The sequence below is a fragment of the Corvus cornix genome, chromosome 13, assembly GCF_000738735.6.
Source record: "Corvus cornix cornix isolate S_Up_H32 chromosome 13, ASM73873v5, whole genome shotgun sequence".
NCBI lineage: Eukaryota > Metazoa > Chordata > Aves > Passeriformes > Corvidae > Corvus > Corvus cornix.
The window spans coordinates 3,732,898-3,749,373 of NC_046343.1; the positions used below are offsets into that span (position 1 = coordinate 3,732,898).

Here is a 16,476-nt window from a genome sequence, read left to right on the forward strand (position 1 = left end):
ACGGGCGATCCGCGCCCCGCGCGTCACCGGGCGGCCACGGGAGCGCGCACCGTGCCCGGACCGTGCCCGGGGGGCGTGGCTTTTTGGAGGGGCGTGGCCAATGTGCGACAATTGCCCAAAGACCGAGGAGGGCGTGGCCCGGCAGGGGGCGTGGCCTGGCGGGGGGGCGTGGCCCGCGCCGTCCCCTCCCGCCGATTCAAATTTGAAGCACGCGCTTTCCCGCCTGAATTTGTTTGCCCGCCGAGGTGACGTCAGCGGCGCGGGGCGCCCCGCAGCCAATGAGCGCGCGGCTCGCGGCCCCCCCCCTCCCGCCATGGAGCCCGCGGCCACCAGCATCCAGGTGCTGCTCCAGGCGGCCGAGTTCCTGGAGCACCGGGAGCACCGGGAGCACCGCGAGCACCGCTACCCGCTCGGCCTGGCCGAGGCCGAGCACGGCTACGCCGCGATCTGCCCTGCGCCGTCGCGCCGGGCCGTGGGCAGCGTCAGGTAAGCGGTGGGCGAGTGGATGGGTGAGTGGATGGCGGCGGCCGGTGGCGACGGTGCTGCTCACCGGGGTGTCTTCCGCAGGTCGGTGCACAACGCGCTGGAGAAGCACAGGTACGGGGGCGTGGGGGGAGAGCGGCGGGGCAGGGGGTGGTAGAGCCCGTGCCGCTCTGTGGCTGACCCCCCCGTGTCGCTCCCTCCCTGCCCGGCCGCAGGAGAGCCCAGCTCCGGTGCTGCCTGGAGCGGCTGAAGCAGCAGGTGCCGCTGGGCGCGGGACCGTCCCGTTCCACCACGCTGAGCCTCCTGCACCGTGCCCGGCTTCACATCCAGGTGAGAGGGGGTGGTGGCCCCGGCACCACTCGGGGGTTCCTGTGTAGCAACAGGGCGGCCCAGCTCATGGCTCACCGGGTCCCCACAGAGGCTGGAGGAGCAGGAGCTGAGGGCACGAAGGGCCAAGGACCGGTTGCGGGACCGGCAGCGGAGCCTGCAGCGGCGGCTGGAATTGCTGCTCTTGCCCACCGACGGGGAACGAGCACGGGCCGACAGCCTGGACTCGTCCCAGCTCTCAGAGCCCTCCGAGGGAGGTAAGAGAGGGGAAAGAAAGAACGAGGGTGGGAAGGGAGGGAAAGCAGCCAAGGGCCTGACCCGGCCTCCCCCCGGTGCCCAGAGGATGCCGAGGTAGAGGTGGATGGCGTGGTGTTCACCGGGGACCTGCTGCCCAGCTTTGGCACCGGGAGGGACCACAGCTACTCCAGCCCCCACAGCCCTGCATCCTGACGGTGCCCACTGCCTTCCCTGCACTGCCTGCCTGCCTCCTTCCTGCCAGAAACCCAGCCTCTGCCAGCCTCGTCACAGCTGCCAGGGTAAGGGGCCACAGGTGGGGCAAGAGTCCGGCTTTACCCCCCACAGCTGGGTAGCACTGGCTGTGGCACTGGGTGCATGGGGCTGGCACTGCACTGTGGCACCGGCTGTGCACCGCAAAGCGCTGGAAGAGGTGCTGGAAGAAGGCCCAGCTGCCACAGGGACATCCTCCTGCCTCCCCTTGTGTGTCCCCAGGCAGTCTGGGGGCTGCCTGGTGTGGGTATGGGGTGGTGCTGCCCACTGCAGACACGACTACAGGAAGGCTCTCCTGCCCCTGGAGAGCCAGGAAGGGGAAACAAGTGCATTAAGCAACCTGCCTTCATGCTCCCGCAGCCACCCCGCTCTCTTGTACAGATCTGACACTTTATAGTAAAGGCACTTGGTAAAACCCTGGCCTGTGTCTTCCCTACAGAGGGCTGGACCCCCCAGAGTGGAAAGCAGCACTGGGCTCTGCTCTAGCCAGGCCAGCCTCAGCCAAATCATGGGTGGGAGTAGATTCTTTAATGATAATTACATCTCAGAAAGGGTCAAACAGCAGCTGATTGTCAGACTTGTACAGTTTCTTTAAAAATATAAAATCTAAGGAGTCTCCTATCTGTCCTGGTGCAGCTGGCCCCTCACACATACTGCTTCTTCTTGGTGGCTGCCTTGCTTGCCAGGTCCTTGGCTTTCTCCGTAGCAGCCAGAGCTGTTTCCTTGGCTTTCTCAGTTGCTTCCTTGGCTGTCTCCACCAGTGTTTTGGATGGAGTTTCTCCTATAACATGGAAGCTATTAACCCCACAGGAGTGCTGGCTAGACCGGCCCTACCACCGAGGCACTTCCCCACGCAGGGAGGAAGATGAGCCCGGTGTCCCTGACCCCAGCACGTCACGTCAGGGCACGTTGCAAAGGGGAACCACAAGCACGTGACTGTTGCCATGTTCCATCCCCTCCTGCCTGCACTCCACCCTTACCCAGCCCTGCAATCACTGCTGGCCTGCTCCACTCAGGAAGAGCAGGCTGTGCCAAGGCACAGGGCAAAGGCAAAGGGTGAGGGTTTCACAGTCAGATTAGTTCAAGCCACAGCCTGCCCGTGGGCTGGAGTTCCAGCCAGTGTGACCTCTAACTCCAAGAGACCCGTCCCGGTCAGCCCCAGCCTGCCCTTGGTGCCCACCTTGCATTCTTGCTAGCACGTATTCAAATCCCTTGGTGCTCTTGGTCACGTTGCTTTTGAACCTGGCCAGACCAAACTCCTGCAAGGGAAAAGTCAGTGAAGGTGCGAGGTCTGTCACACACAGCCCGTGGGGCTTTGTACCAGCTTAAAAAGTCACAGTGACTTTCACAGTGATGGTTCTGGGTGCCTCAAGAGCTTATGAGGATGCAGGGGCGGGGGGAACAAAAGGAAGTGTAAAAACCAGCACAAGGAAAGAGTAGAGCAGGAGGAGCAGCAGCTTTACTGCCCGAGCAGTGCTCACCTGGATGGCCCGCGAGACGCCAAACAGGCTGGAAGATACCCAGGCTTCCCGCTTGACCTCGGTCCAGTTGCTGTTCTCGGGGTTCACCCGGTACTCGCAGCGCTCCTCCACCACCTGCACGAGGCACAGCCCGGCCGTGAGCACTGCTGGGTCCCCTGCACCCCCCACACACCCGCCCAGCAGCAACACCTACCATGAGGCGAGCGTGGTTGATGTTCCAGGTGAATGTGGTCATGGTTCGGTTCTTGGGGTCCACGATAGAGTCCTCCAGGATGTAGACGGAGTGGGCGACATTGGCTGGGAAGAAGCGCTCTGCCCAACGCGGCATCCGGTTGGTCTTGGTCAGGAGCCGCCGAGAGAGCAGCTTGTGGTCCGGCGTTACCTCCCGGTGCACGATGTCCTCAGTCAGGACATGTTTGCTAAAATGGGCAAGAAAACATCAAGCCCGGCTCCTCGCCAGCTCTGCCCCGGGGCTGGGAATCATCAGGGACTGAGGGATTAAGGGAGGGGCGAACCAGCTGCCCGCTGGGCACTGGTGGTGCGGGACACCCATCCCGAAGGCTGGAGCCCGCGGGACCCCCGGGGAAGGGCTGGGCTGAGGACGGGGGGGGTGGCACCAATGCCAGCTGGGACCGGGGCGGCGGAAGGGGGCGGGGGGGTCGGGGAGGGCCCCGGCGCACCTGTAGGGGTTGGGGTAGGCGCTGCCAGAAGGCGGCGAACACCTGGTCCCAGGGCCCCTTGAGGACGCCCAGGCTGGCGCAGTATTTCCCCATGGGGCCGCCGCTCAGGCCCGCGCCTGCTGGGCGGCCGCCATGCGGCCCGCGCGCCCCGCCCCGCCGCGCGCTTCCGCCCCGCACTGCGCACTTCCGGCACGCCCCGCCCGCTTCCGGCCCCGCCCCGCCCGGTTCCGGCCCCCGCCCCGCCCGGTGCGGCCCCGCCCCGCGGCGGCGGCGGCGGCGCGAGGATGAGCGGGAGGCGGGTGGACGCCAAGGTGGTGCTGCTGGGGCAGGAGGGGTGGGCAAGAGCAGTCTCGTGGAGCGCTGCGCCCACGGCCGCTTCCGCGCTGGGCCCTACCAGAACGTGAGTGACACACCGGCACCGCGCGGCCCCGCGCTGCTGCGGCGCGTCCCCGCGTGGCGCCCCCCGTGTCTCCCCAGCCTCCACGGGATGAGCCCCTCGCGTGTCACCCCCGCATCCTGCTCGTGGTCCCCCCGTTTCCCCACCGTGTCCCCGGGATGCTGCCACCCACGTCCCTGGGACGGCGTCCCCTCGTGTCCCCCCGCCGTGTCCGGGCTGGGATCCACCACATCCCTCCCGCGCCCGCGGGTCGGTCCCCTCGTTTCCTTGCCCTCCCTTCTCCACGTCCCGGTCTGAATTCCCCTGTGTTCCTGCACCGGTTTCCCCACCGTGTTCCCAGGCCAGATGCCCCCGCATCCCCGGGCCGGTTCCCACCACTCCTCTCGCTTCACTTCCAGACGATTGGAGCCGCTTTTGTGGCCAAGGTGATGTCCGTGGGGGACCAGACAGTGACCCTGGGCATCTGGGTAAGTGCAAGGGCTGTGCCAGCGCCCCGCTAACTTCCCTGGCTACCCCCTGGCTCAGGGATCCCTGAGACCCTCCGACCCCTGTCAGCTGCTGAGCACTTCGCTGTCGCCCCCAGGACACGGCGGGCTCGGAGCGCTATGAGGCCATGAGCCGCATCTACTACCGGGGAGCCCGGGCTGCCGTCGTCTGCTACGGTAAGGGCACGGAGAATGGGAAGGGGAAGGAGCCGGCGGCTGTGGAGGTCCGGGACCGGGGTGGTGGTGACACTGATGGGTTGGGCACTGAGGAGCGGTGTCAGCAGAGCCTGATTCCTCTCCCCAGACCTCACTGACAGTGGCAGTTTCCAGCGAGCCAAGTTCTGGGTGAACGAGCTGCAGAACTGTGAGGAGGTACGGGGGGCCAGGGGGCTGCAAAGCCTCGCTGCGGGGCAAGGGGTGCTGGTGGTGGGGACGTGGGCACACCCCTCCCACCCCTTTTCCTGCTGCAGGGCTGCCGGATCTACCTGTGCGGCACCAAGAGCGACCTGCTGGAGGAGGACAGGAGGAAGCGGGGGGTTGACTTCCACGATGTGCAGGACTACGCTGATGGTATGGCCCGTGCTGGTCCTTCCTGGGCTCATGCAGCATTGAGTGGGTGGGGAGTGAGGGAGGATTGAGCTGCTGCATCCACACGAGGAGCTGTGCCCTTGCCGTGGGCCCACAGCAGATCCAGTGGCACCAGGACTCCCTGTGTGGTGAGGCACCGGCTCTGCCAGGGACCTCCCTGGGCACAGCATGTCCTGACATGGGCAGGCACGTGGTCAGCTGGGCCAAGGGGCCAGGAGCCCTGCCCTGGGTCCCTGCCAGCGTGCTGTCAGCAGCTGTCCCCAAGGGGTGACTCTGAGGGCAGACAAGCCCGTGGAGCCGTATCTTGCACCTACAGCAAGTGCCACCCTGGGCCCTCATTTCAGAGATCAAAGCAGACCTCTTCGAGACCTCCAGTAAAACGGGCCAGAGCGTGGGTGAGTGGCTCCTCGCTGGGGCCGTGTCCTGCTGAGCAGGGCTGGGGGCTCTGCCTGGCAGGGGGGCACCCACACCTGCTGTGCCTCCTCTCCCCCCAGATGAGCTGTTCCAAAAGGTGGCCGAGGACTACATCAACTTCTCTGCCTTCCAGGTGATGACAGGTGAGTAGCCACGACCTGTCCCTCCCCAGACACCCCTCTCCTGTGCCTCTAGGGAGGGTGCAGAGCATGAGCTCTGGGGGTCTGGCAGGCCTTCCCCTGGGGCTGCTGTGGCTCCGTGCCAGGGATTGTCTCATGGAGTTTGAGGTCCCGTCACAGCATCCTGCTCGTTCCTGCTCAGGCCAGGCTCAGCACACCTACCCAGCTGGGAGCCAGGAGCCTCACTGGGCTGCAGGACTGGCTCAGCTCTGCACCAGCCCTGCCCAGGCATGCTCAGCCTGGCTGTGCCTCCCGCCCTGGGATGTGCCATGGCTGTGAGCTGTGCCATGACCCTGAACCTTGCCACTTCTCCACGGGGCACCAAACCCTCCCCAGGGGACCTGCTGGGGCCCACACCTGGGACCAGCAGCTTTGGTGGCATGGACGTGCCAGCAGCCTGCCGCTCCTGCTCTCTTCCAGAGGACAAAGGTGTCAACCTGGGCCAGAGGAACAGTCCCTACTTCTACAGCTGCTGCCACCACTGAGCCCCTGTGCCAAAAGGGAATTGCTGCTGCCGGACGGGCAGCCGGTGTGCGCCGGACTCCTCCGGTTTTTTACCTGCTGTGTTTTAGCTGTTGGGGCCTGTCTGCAGCACAGCCTACGGACTGCTCTTGTCCTGGCACACGGAGCGGCACAGGGCTGCCGTGCAGTGCTGGGAATCCATGGACTGTCACCCTGGGGACCCCCTCCCGCCACCTGTGGCGTGTGTGGGAGCTGCGGTGGCCCAGCGGTGGCCGGTAACTTATTCTCTCGGAGATGCTCGAGTCTTTGCAGATTTATTTAAGCGTCTTCTCTCGAGGTGTACAATGTAAATAAAACGCATTGTGGTCTGAGCCGTCCCCCTGCGCGCGAGGCTGCCGGGGCTCTCCCTTCTCTGCCTCCCCCCACTCAGCAAGACAAACCACAAGAGGACATCGAGAGTAAAGTTAAACTTTACTTTACAGTAATTTTTCTTCTATATACAAAGAATTACAGTACATGTTCTGGGAGCACCTGGGCAGGGCAACCCTCTTTTCATTATAAGTTTCACATACACAGCCAACAGTCTAAGGGGAGCAAAATGAAAGTAATCAATGGTCCAAGACTCTCCCCTCTCCCTCTTCTAAAAATAATATACATGCTGGAAATATGTAGTTTTCTCTCACCTGCTCCGGCATTCCTGCTTACAACTGACAGACGAGTCCTGGCCAGGGCTGAGCACCCCCGTGTCCCCCCCGCAGTGCTCTGGCTGGCCCCTGCCTTGGCTGGGATCCTCGACTCCTGATGTGTTTCCCTCTGGCTGAGCCTGCAGAACAGGACCCTGTGGGGGACCTCCATTCGCCACCACCCTGTGGGCAGCAGACCTCAGAGGGGAAGGAAGGCAGCGTGGGGCTGCCCACACCAAGGTTCCCCCCACGAGCAAACCTCCAGCTCATGGCTCCAGCACAACTTAGGCTGCTGCCACGAGTGGCTCCCCATGTCCCTGGGCAGTGAGGAAGGGGCAGTGGGCAGCCACCCTCCCCAGGGCCCTCGGCTAGCTGGCAGCCAGGACCCCAGCTGAGAGCACACAGCGCTGGAGGGTGGCAGGGGACATTAAAATGAGGCATGGCGTCCAACACGTTCAGTGTCTCGGGGGGCGAGCAGGCTGGTGGGGCAGTGAGCTCGGCACCACGGATATGCAGGGCTGGGAGCGCCACTGCTGAAAGGCTCCCATGGCCCCTCGCAGGGAGGGCCACTCCCTGCCTGCTCCCGCTGCTGCCAACACATCTCACCTCCCACCCACGCCGGCCGGGGCCACCCTCAGCTCCAGCCATGCTCCACCTTGAGCCTCCCAGTGCTTGCTGCTTTTCCTTTTAACAAGTTCCCAGTGTCTAAAAAAATACACAAAACCCAGTTCCTTGAAGTCAACAACTCGGAAACATCAGAAAAAGAAACAAAAACTGAAACCAGCTCAGTACCAAACGGACACGAAGAACATGCAGTAGTGGATGCCTGCTTGCTTCACGTGGCTCCACGGGCTCCCCCATGGGGCTCAGTGGCACACTGGTTTGAGTCTCAAAACCATCATAAACTGAAGGAACAGAGTCACTCCTTGTTCTGTTTCAGTCGCACGTGCTGAAGCCCGGCCCCAGCTCCAGGGGGATGGGATCAGCTGGCCAAGAAGCCCCAGCCCTCGGGCCAGGAGCCGTGAGTCCAGCCCTACTGTGCTAAGCTGCCGACGGTTTACAATAGCACCACAATAGCCCAAGGGCTTTGCCAAGGGCAAACTTGATTAAAACTTTACCTTGAAATAGGCCATAGCAACACCCATTTCTCAGATTTCTCTAGGAGGTAGATTCAGTGCTGTAGGGACTGACTGTCACTGCTGCTCCTCCAGCCCGAGCTCACACAACCTGTCCTGTCCCCCTGGCACCAAACTTTGCTTACATCACTTTTGTAGGACCTGGAGCAGGAATCTTGCACTCTCCCATCTCCTGCTAAGCAAGGGCACTGTCCCCCCACAGGTGAGACTCCTGCTGAAGCCAGGCATGTGGCAGAGCAGTCCCCAAGCTCCAGTATCCCGTGTCCCAGGCCCTGGGAGCCCCAAGCACCCATCAGCCCAGCCGTGCTGCTGCAAGAGGAGCAGCCTCGGCTGCAAATGCTGCCACCAGCGTTATCACTATCACAGGAGGGCGGGTAATTAGCACGGGCAAAGCCTGGGAGATCGAACACAGCATTCCCCCCCATACTTTCAGGATAGCTGCACGATTTGCCACTTTGCTTTAACACTCACTGGCTAGCAAAGGCGGAAAGCCTCATCAGTAATTTAGGGCAAAGCACATTACAAGCAGGTTACAATTATGGTTATTCCAAACATCAAGCAAAATCAGAAGTTAAGGCTGAAATTAAAAATAAACAGAAGGTGTTGAAGGTCTGAGGTTTCTCAAACTCCCCCTGCCCTGTCACAACACTGGCTGTGGTGTCCAGATAGGAGCGGGGCACATCCACAGCGTGCTCAGGGCTAAAACACTGCCGAGAGCATCAAGGTTAGGGCCGCTTTTTCTTTCTCTTTCCTGTTTTTTTTTTCTGTGAAACTAAGCTGAAGCTTTTCTAGCAAATGCACTGTCTCACCTTAGTTCTTTAATGTCCTTTACATTCAACCATCTCTCTTATCTCCCAAATTTCAACACCAGCCACACCTTCAGAGCCTCTGCCTGCAGGGGTTTAACCCTGAATTAACACGTGCTCCCACAGTACCACCCAGATGCTTTGTGCATTGAAGTGACTCTGGTTCTTGTGGGATTTTTTTGTTAAATAGGAAAAGTTTAACTGGAGAACAGCAATAAAGCAAGCTACCATGAGCTAATTTGCATCTGGAGACGTGCAGGAGGTGAGGTGATTATTCCTTACAGTGATAACTCTCCTGCTAGATTCACCAGAGCCCTGGCTGACAGTGGGCACCGAGGGAGATGGGACAAGCCTCGCAGGACAGGGGCCTGTGCCTGCTCCCCTCCTGCCCACACATCCCACAGGTCCTGTGGTGGCTCCTCCTCTGCAACCCTCCTCCCTAAGGGGCACAAGGCCCTGACCATGCTGTTATCCCTCATCGAGCTCCTCCATCACCAAAGGTCACCTGAGACTCTCCTGCCCACAGTGGAAATCCAACACTGAAGTGGGTCCTGCTGTGGGGTGGAGGCCACAGCTGCTGACCACCCCAGCCCACTGCTCTGAGCAGGGGCAGCAGGGATGCTGACCAGTAAAGTGTTTGTATGGGAGCAGAGCCTTCATCCCCTTCAGAAATGGGAAGAGGGAGCCGTTCCTACCAGGAATGAGTCTGGAAAATTCCTGTGAGCCATCGTGGGACACCAGGGAAGGGACAGAGATAATTACACCCTTGATTTTGCTTCTACAGCGCTCCACACCAGTGAATCAACACAGGAGTCACCTCTCACCCACCTTGGGTGCAATTAGGGCAGACCCAGGATTAAGTGACCAGGTGACTGGATCCTTCCAACACAGCAAAAGAGCACCACAGCCTTGGCATGGAGCTGCAGCAAAGGTCTGAGCCCAGCACGAGGCTGCAGCAGTGCCTCTCCCAGAGTCTGCCAGGGGTACGGGTTACTTTGCCTCTACCCTCTACTTTTAAAATCCCCCGTGATTCAAACTGGCTGAACTCTGAAGGCAGCAATGAACAACAGCAAACAAACCCAACTGCTTCAACAGAGACACGTCCCTCTCCTCCTCCAAGGCAGCGCTGCCAGCTGCCACCACAGTGAGTCACCTTGAGTACAGAAGATGCCCACACTTCCTTCACATGCCTGAAGCTGTTCCCCAGCTCATGCTCCCTGATGAGGGCAGCCTGGACGAGGCAGGGCTGCTGGGACCTCTCTCTATGCCTGGTCAGGCGTTGTCTACGTGACCCAGCATAGCCCAGACACTCCCAAAAGCACCACTACTCCCTCTGAAAAGCCCCCCGATCTGACAGAGCATCGCCCAGGGCCTCAGCGAGGGCAAAGAGGGAAGAGCAGCTTCCTGGCTTCCTCCTTCAATGATGTTCCTCAACACCAGCTTTGCCAAGCAGCCTCCTAGCTATGCTGAATTCAACTTCCCGACAGCAGCTGCAAGGTAGCAAGCCAGAAACCTGGATCCTTGTGGAAAAGGGAGACAAGAAGAGAGACAAGGAACAGCAGCTGCAACGAAGAAGGCTGTGGGAAATGCCATGCAACGGTTTAATCCACGTTCACTGTTCCAAACAAGCTTTTGGGTAAGCACCTGCTGCATGAAAGGCGGCTGCTGCCGTGAGCCTCACCCTGCTACGAGAGCCTGCAATTTATAGAAGTGATTTTTTTCAAACCTGCTCTTGTGAGAATTCACTGAGAACTTCTCCATTTTACAGATTTAAAAAAGCCTGCACCAAAAATATTCACAGTTTATTTTTTCATGAAACAAGTAACTAGTTAACACGTGACAATGCGAAGCGGAGGTGGACAGAGCAGTGCAGAGACCTCTCTGGTTACAGTGGGAGCTGGCTGGGTGCTGGCACTGAGGAAACCCTACTTACACAATCTACATGACTAAGTCCAGCTCATGGGAAGCCTTATAAATGTAAATTTAAGATTTATTTTCCTTCTCACACATGATAAATACTTAATATACTGAACGTCATAATCTTTTTTTTTTTTTTTTTTTTTTTTTTTTTAAATTTTTGTTTAAAAACGTTAATGAATGCCCTTAAGGTAATCTTCTCTCTCAATGGATCTGAGTTGTCCTGATTCCCTTTGTGGAGGAGTCACGCAGAAAAGCAAGCTGCTTGCATTTCCCTAGTTTCAGCAGCAAGCAGGAACTGACCTGCCAGTCTTCCCGGAAAAAAAAAAACAACATTAAACAAGTAAGTTTCCATAAGCCATAAAGCTTTTCCCAGTTGTGAGCTATTCTACAAAGGATCTGAAATGATTCGGACTAGAGCAGAGACGCACCATAGCACTGGTAATGTCCCCCTGTGCCCAGCACACCTGGCCTTTACAGCAGGACGTTGTCTTGGGGTGCACACATCAGGAAAGGAGAACGGATCAGGATTTGTCTTGGTACAGCTGTCTGCCTCCCTTCATAGAAAACTGCAAAGCTCATGACTGTCTGCTCTGGGAGCAGCAGGCACTTGCAAGCCAGGTGGGAACAAGGACCTGCTCCCCTGTCAGAGGAAGGGGGTCAGCACGGGGCTGAACTCTCCCTTCCTGGGGAGGGAGGGGCCTGCAGATCTGCCTGGAAGAAGAAGAAGAAGGAGGAGAAGGATACACACACTGGAGCTGCGCAAGGGTCTGGCGGTGGCGTGGAGATCCGAGGCTGCGGCCCCAGATCGGTGGAGCTCAGGCAAACCACAGAGGTAATGTGTTGTGAGAGTGGGAAAAAGCTGATCAGCAGCGTTTCCTCGGCAGAACACCAACCCTATCCAGGCCAGGCAGCGGCACCTGAGGAGGTCTGTCCCTCCTCCTGCCTGCAAGGGTGCCGGTGGTCACAAGATGCTGCAGGTCCCTGGGACTCTACTGCCTGCCCCACGAGCACCACAGCCAAGCCAACTTCTGCCTCAACGCTTGAGTGAACGGCTTTCAGCAGGCTTCGTCTGGACACCAGCCTGATGACCACCAGGTACTAAACATTGCCTTCACTGTGAAAGGGAGAAGAGGAAAAAAGAAAGCCAGCCAGCTGCTGGAGCCCACCGTGTTCCAGTGTGAGAACTACAATTCAGTTGGATGGACGCACACGCGCACACACACATGCACACCAACACAGTCCAGTTAATTCAAGTCTCCTTTGGTTGTAGAAGAGTTAAGCCAGAAGCTACGCAAGGGGAAGGTGCTGAGATGGGTCCTGATCCAGCTATGGCACCCTTGCCTCTGTGCTGTGCAGCGAGCAGGACAGGCTCTGCTTGATGCTGGCAATACCAGGTGTGATGGGAACACGTTCTGAACACCTCTGAGGCAAAGGGAGAAAGGACTGCTCAGTCCGCTGGCTCATGCTGAGAACAGAGGTCTAGAAGAGACTGGATGGAAATTTGAAAGGGAGCACTGTCCCCCTGGCAGGGCAGTGCTCAGCACCTCCACGAACCCACTCTGCTCTGCTCCACTATTGCTGCTTTATGGATCACTACGTTGTCAAGTGCAGGGAAACATTCCACGTGTCCTGTGCTAAAGGACTAAGACACAAGAATGAAAAAACTGCCAGAGTTCTTCTAAGGTCTCTTTTCCCTGGCTTCCTGGGCCTGGCCAGTCGCAGCTCTGTAAAAAAGGAGCCTGAATGGATACTGCCTATTGCTGGAGAAAACTGCACTGAGCGAGTGCAGGAGCTCCTCTCCCATCTCAGTGGAGACAATCCCTGTCCTTCAGCAAACCACACACACAGCATGTCCCAGCGAACACACGGACAAACCTCGCAAAGCAACGCCCTGCAGGGACAGAGACCTGGGCAGGTGACATAAAATCCCTTCCCTGCTTCTAGAGTGTGGCAAGGACACACACACACACGACTGCTCACCACGTGATCCCTGAAACATCTCCAGTGCCAGGGCAGCCTGACTGATCCACTTTCTTTAAATGCAGTAACAAGAGCAAGGCTGCTGGCTGTACCTGCGAACCCACCTATGAATCAAACCTGGAGCTTGAACACGCTGGATCAGTGATGTGACCATATCAATGGAATTGGAGATTTTTACCCAGAGTGGACTCTTTATTTCAGCTTCACCATTGGTAAAAGGAAGAGGAAAAGGTCACGGATGCTCTCTCCCTTTGGCTGGGCCAGACTCAGATTTAAGAGAATGTCCTTGCTCATGTCACAAGAGAATATGGATGGGATGTGCATGGGTTAGGGGCTGGGCTCAGGGAAGTGAATAAAAAAAACAAAACAAAGATTCCCCCTCCCTAAACATTAAACGACTGAAACCTGCCTCCCATATTCACCAACCTCACTTTGGCTCTGAGTCAGCCAACTCACGACAGACAGAATCCTGGTTACGGGCTAGCGCTGTGTTTTGTTCAGGCAAAGGGTCCTGCCCCCGAGGAGTCTGTGCTTTTCCACTCAGCCAAGAAATCTGATCAATTGTCTGAATGTTCGTGACAAGCCACTGCATCTGCTCCGGGGGCACCGGCGCTTCCCTGGCTGGCCGAGGGGTCTGCTCGAATGCACGCAATCTCTCTGATGTCCATGGGGTCTGCTCCGTGGGGGCTGAGGCCACTTCCCAGCTGGGCTGAAGGGTTGGCTCTGGTAGTTTCTCTGCTGTCCGGGAAGGCTGCTCTGCAGGCGTCAGGGCTTTCACGGTGGCCCAGTGGCTTTGCTCGTGCGTCTGTAGTTTCTCCGTAGGCCAAGGTACTTGTCCGACATGCGTCACCACCTTCCCAGCAGACCAAGAGATTTGCTCCCCAGCTAACATGGTCCGCTCTTTCTGCTGGGGACTCAGCTCCACGGCTGGGGCTCCTCTCTCCTTTGGCTGAGCGTTCTGGTCGACGGGACGCAGAGCCTTCTCCGACAGCAACAGCCTTGGAGCTGATGCAGCCAGAGGCTTGTCCAAGGCTTGAGGCCGAGGAGCCACAGCAGCAGCCAGCTTATCCGACGCCTGAGGCCATGGGGCTGTAAGAGCAAGAGGCCTCTCCAAGAGCTGAGGCCGAGACACCCCAGAGCTGAGAGCCTTTTCCAAAGGCAGAACCCGCAGGGCGCCGGAGTCAGCAGCCTTCTCCGGAGGCAGGGATCGCAGCACCCCGGGGGAGAGAGACTTCTGTGTGAGCGGGATCCGCAGGGCCCCCGAGCCGAGAGCCTTCTCCATGGGCAGGATGTGCGGGGATTGAGAGCCAGGGGCCTTCTCTGGAGACAGAGGCCACGGCGACCCTAAACTGGGAGACCTCTCTGTGGGCAGGATCCGTGGCATACCCAAACCAGCAGCCTTCTCTGGAGGCAGGGGACGGGGTGACCCAGAGCTGGGAGACTTCTCTGTGTCTGGGACTCGCACTGCCCCGGAGAAGGAAGTCTTTTCTAGAGGCAGGGATCGTGGTACTGCTGATCCAGGAGCCTTCTCTGAGGGCAGGATCCGTGAGACTGGGGAGTCAGGGACTTTTTCAATGGGAATAGACCACAGCACCTCAGGACTGGAAGCCATCTCCAACGCTGGGATCTGCGGCACCACAGAGCTGGAAGCCTCTTCCACGGCCTGTGGCTGCGGACTCTGGGCAGAGGAGTCGTCCAGTGGCTGGAGCTGATCGGCATCAGGAGGCTCATCCTCTGGCTGGGACTGCAGCGTCCCCACCGTGGCAAGGAGTCTGTCGGACAGTGGAGGATGGAGGCATTTCGCAGGGAACTCGTCCAGCAGCTCGGGCTGCTGGGTCCTGCTGTCAATGAGGGACTTATCTGATAACTCCAAAACCTCGGGGGCATCAGGAGTCTCATCGGACAGCTGGAGCTGCAGGTCACCAGCAGTAACAAGCGACTCATCCAAGGGGGACCGCGGCGTTCCCGGAGGAGATTTGCTCGGCAGCTGAGGCTGCGAGGCGTCACTGGAGGACTCGTCCAGTGGCCAGAGCACCGCGTTGCTGGGAGGTTTGTCGGGCTGCTGAGGCCGCAGCGCTACAATGATGGGCTGCTTCTCTGACTGCAGCCTCAGGGACAGGGCAGCCTGGGGCTTGTCTGACGGCTGCAGGCGGAGTGACAGGGTGGTGGGAGGTTTGTCCGAAGGCTGAAGCCGGAGCGAGAGGGTGGTGGAGGGTTTATTGGATGGCTTCAGCCTCAGTGACAAGGTGGCAGGGGGTTTATTTGATGGTGGCAGTCTCAGAGCCAGGGTAGCAGGTGGTTTGTCTGGTGAAGGCAGTCTGAGGGCCAGGGTGGTGGGGGGCTTGTTTGATGGCTGCAACCTTAGGGCAAGGGTGGTGGGGGGCTTGTCTGAAGAAGGCAGCCTCAGCGCTAGGGTAGCAGGGGGCTTTTCTGGTGACTGCAGTCTGAGGGCCACAGACTGAGGTAGGCTGTCCAGGGGCTGAACACTCAGGTCTGTGTCTGCCTCTGTGTCTGCAGGCAGCTGCTCTGGTGGCTGGGTGTCCTCGCCATTAGTCAGGCCTTCTATGGGAGGCGCATACTCACGAATTTCTCCTGGCTCTAGAGGGTGAGGCCCACAAGGATCGTGCTCTGTACAGCATAATCGTCCATCCAGCTTGGAGATGAAGAGCATTCCTTCCCTGTGCTGCTTGCAGAAGGATCTGGGGCACATCTCACAGAATGAAGCTGCTTCCTTACCACACATGTCACACTGATGCCACGGGCACTCCCACTTTCCTGCAGTACAGACACGGGAGAAAAGACACACCTTAGGAGTAGTACAAGGGCAAGAGACAAAGGCCTGCTGCAAAGGGAGTTCAGGGGAAAGTGGGAACACTCCTGTAATACCCACATACAATTCTGCATGTCCTCTTCAGTTTCTGCCTTAGCTTGACAGGCAGTTAACACAAACCTGCATTCTCAGAAGCAGCAAGGGCAATGATAATCATGACAAACACAAGCCACATCAGTTCAGACCAAAACCCCATCTGGCTCCTGCACAACACTAACAGAAGTGTCTAGAGAAGAGCAGACACTCCCAGCTTGCACATCTCCATGGCTCTGATTTTCATAGAAAACAGCAGTGGTTATCTGCACACAACACCCAAAGGACTTTTTAAGCAAACATCTCAGATTCATCTTTTAATTCTGGGTCAAGAACTTCCCTTCCTGTTTATCAGAAAGAAGAAGTGAGAGAGCAGTGATCGAAAGGGGTAAGTTTCTATTGTCTCTGAACCCGAAGGCACATCCTTAACCCCTGGCCATAATAAAACAAAGCTGCTCCCCCAGCAGCTCCATCTTCACAGTGAACCTATTGACCATCAGTACCAACACCACCAGGAGGAAAAACACAACATTACACTTCAGAGATTGCTGCTTTTCTCCCTTGTAGATGACCTCACCGGCTCAGCCTCCTGCTCCCTCAGCCAAGGCTGTTGCTGGCTCTACCAAACGCTTCCCACCAGTTCAGGGACACAACCAGGCACATGCTGAGTTCCTGAGCAAGCAAGGATGTCTTTCCAAATAACACCTCCTGCCTGTGTGCTCTCCCAGCACCCCACATCCCCCATCTCCCCTGCTCCCTGCCTTGCTGTGGGGAGCAGCTCCTCACAGAGCAGCCTTGGCACAGAGCTCTGAGCCAGAGGGCAGCCACAGACACTGGCCAGGCCAGAGCACTTCCCAGACTGCCTGAACCAAACCCACAGAGCTGTGGCTGTGGCAACCAGCTCTTTTCCAGGGAGGCTGGTTCCTGCAGCACAGCACTGAGCAGCTGTGGGCATTGCTCCCTGCACTTGTGCAACAGCAGCTCTCCACTCCCCTCTCTCACACTGCTTTTCCCCTGGGGTTGAAGGCAACACATAGCAAGTTTTTCTCCTCCTTTAAAGCCAGTCCAAAGCTTCTGTTCCAGTC

General features: G+C 58.5%; 4 protein-coding genes across 6 annotated transcripts in view; 2 read left to right on the forward strand and 2 right to left on the reverse strand.

Moving 5' to 3' along the window:
* Positions 1-283: 283 nt before the first annotated feature.
* Positions 284-1,732, forward strand: MXD3 (MAX dimerization protein 3). The gene is made up of 5 exons (XM_039559901.1): positions 284-486; positions 568-597; positions 699-813; positions 902-1,067; positions 1,151-1,732. Exons 1-5 carry the CDS (start codon positions 314-316, stop codon positions 1,258-1,260), a joined length of 594 nt encoding a protein of 197 aa, XP_039415835.1. The 5' UTR covers positions 284-313; the 3' UTR covers positions 1,261-1,732.
* Positions 1,733-1,823: 91 nt separating this feature from the next.
* PRELID1 (PRELI domain containing 1) lies at positions 1,824-3,622 on the reverse strand. Its single transcript, XM_039559900.1, is given in 6 exon segments — positions 1,824-2,098; positions 2,498-2,576; positions 2,799-2,912; positions 2,992-3,217; positions 3,479-3,495; positions 3,497-3,622. Coding segments are annotated over 6 exon segments (648 nt in total). The 5' UTR covers positions 3,572-3,622; the 3' UTR covers positions 1,824-1,961.
* A 140-nt stretch (positions 3,623-3,762) lies between these two features.
* On the forward strand, positions 3,763-6,374 carry RAB24 (RAB24, member RAS oncogene family). Its single transcript, XM_039559676.1, is given in 9 exon segments — positions 3,763-3,808; positions 3,811-3,878; positions 4,274-4,342; positions 4,459-4,537; positions 4,665-4,732; positions 4,831-4,930; positions 5,293-5,343; positions 5,443-5,505; positions 5,962-6,374. Coding segments are annotated over 9 exon segments (609 nt in total). The 3' UTR covers positions 6,027-6,374.
* Positions 6,375-6,455: 81 nt separating this feature from the next.
* NSD1 (nuclear receptor binding SET domain protein 1) overlaps positions 6,456-16,476 on the reverse strand; it is a 60,062-nt gene continuing 50,041 nt past the window's right edge. For all 3 annotated transcript variants that reach the window (XM_039559672.1, XM_039559673.1, XM_039559674.1), the window contains one exon: positions 6,456-15,303. In XM_039559672.1, coding sequence (XP_039415606.1) covers positions 12,956-15,303 — 2,348 coding nt within the window. In that variant the 3' untranslated portion in view covers positions 6,456-12,955. The remainder of the gene's footprint in view (positions 15,304-16,476) is intronic.

Coding starts and splice junctions, on each gene's coding strand:
- MXD3 (XM_039559901.1), top strand. CDS start 314: ATGGAGCCCGCGGCCACCAGCATCCAGGTGCTGCTCCAGGCGGCCGAG. Junction 814..901: donor GTGCCCGGCTTCACATCCAG/GTGAGAGGGGGT, acceptor GGGTCCCCACAG/AGGCTGGAGGAGCAGGAGCT. Junction 1,068..1,150: donor CTCAGAGCCCTCCGAGGGAG/GTAAGAGAGGGG, acceptor CCCGGTGCCCAG/AGGATGCCGAGGTAGAGGTG.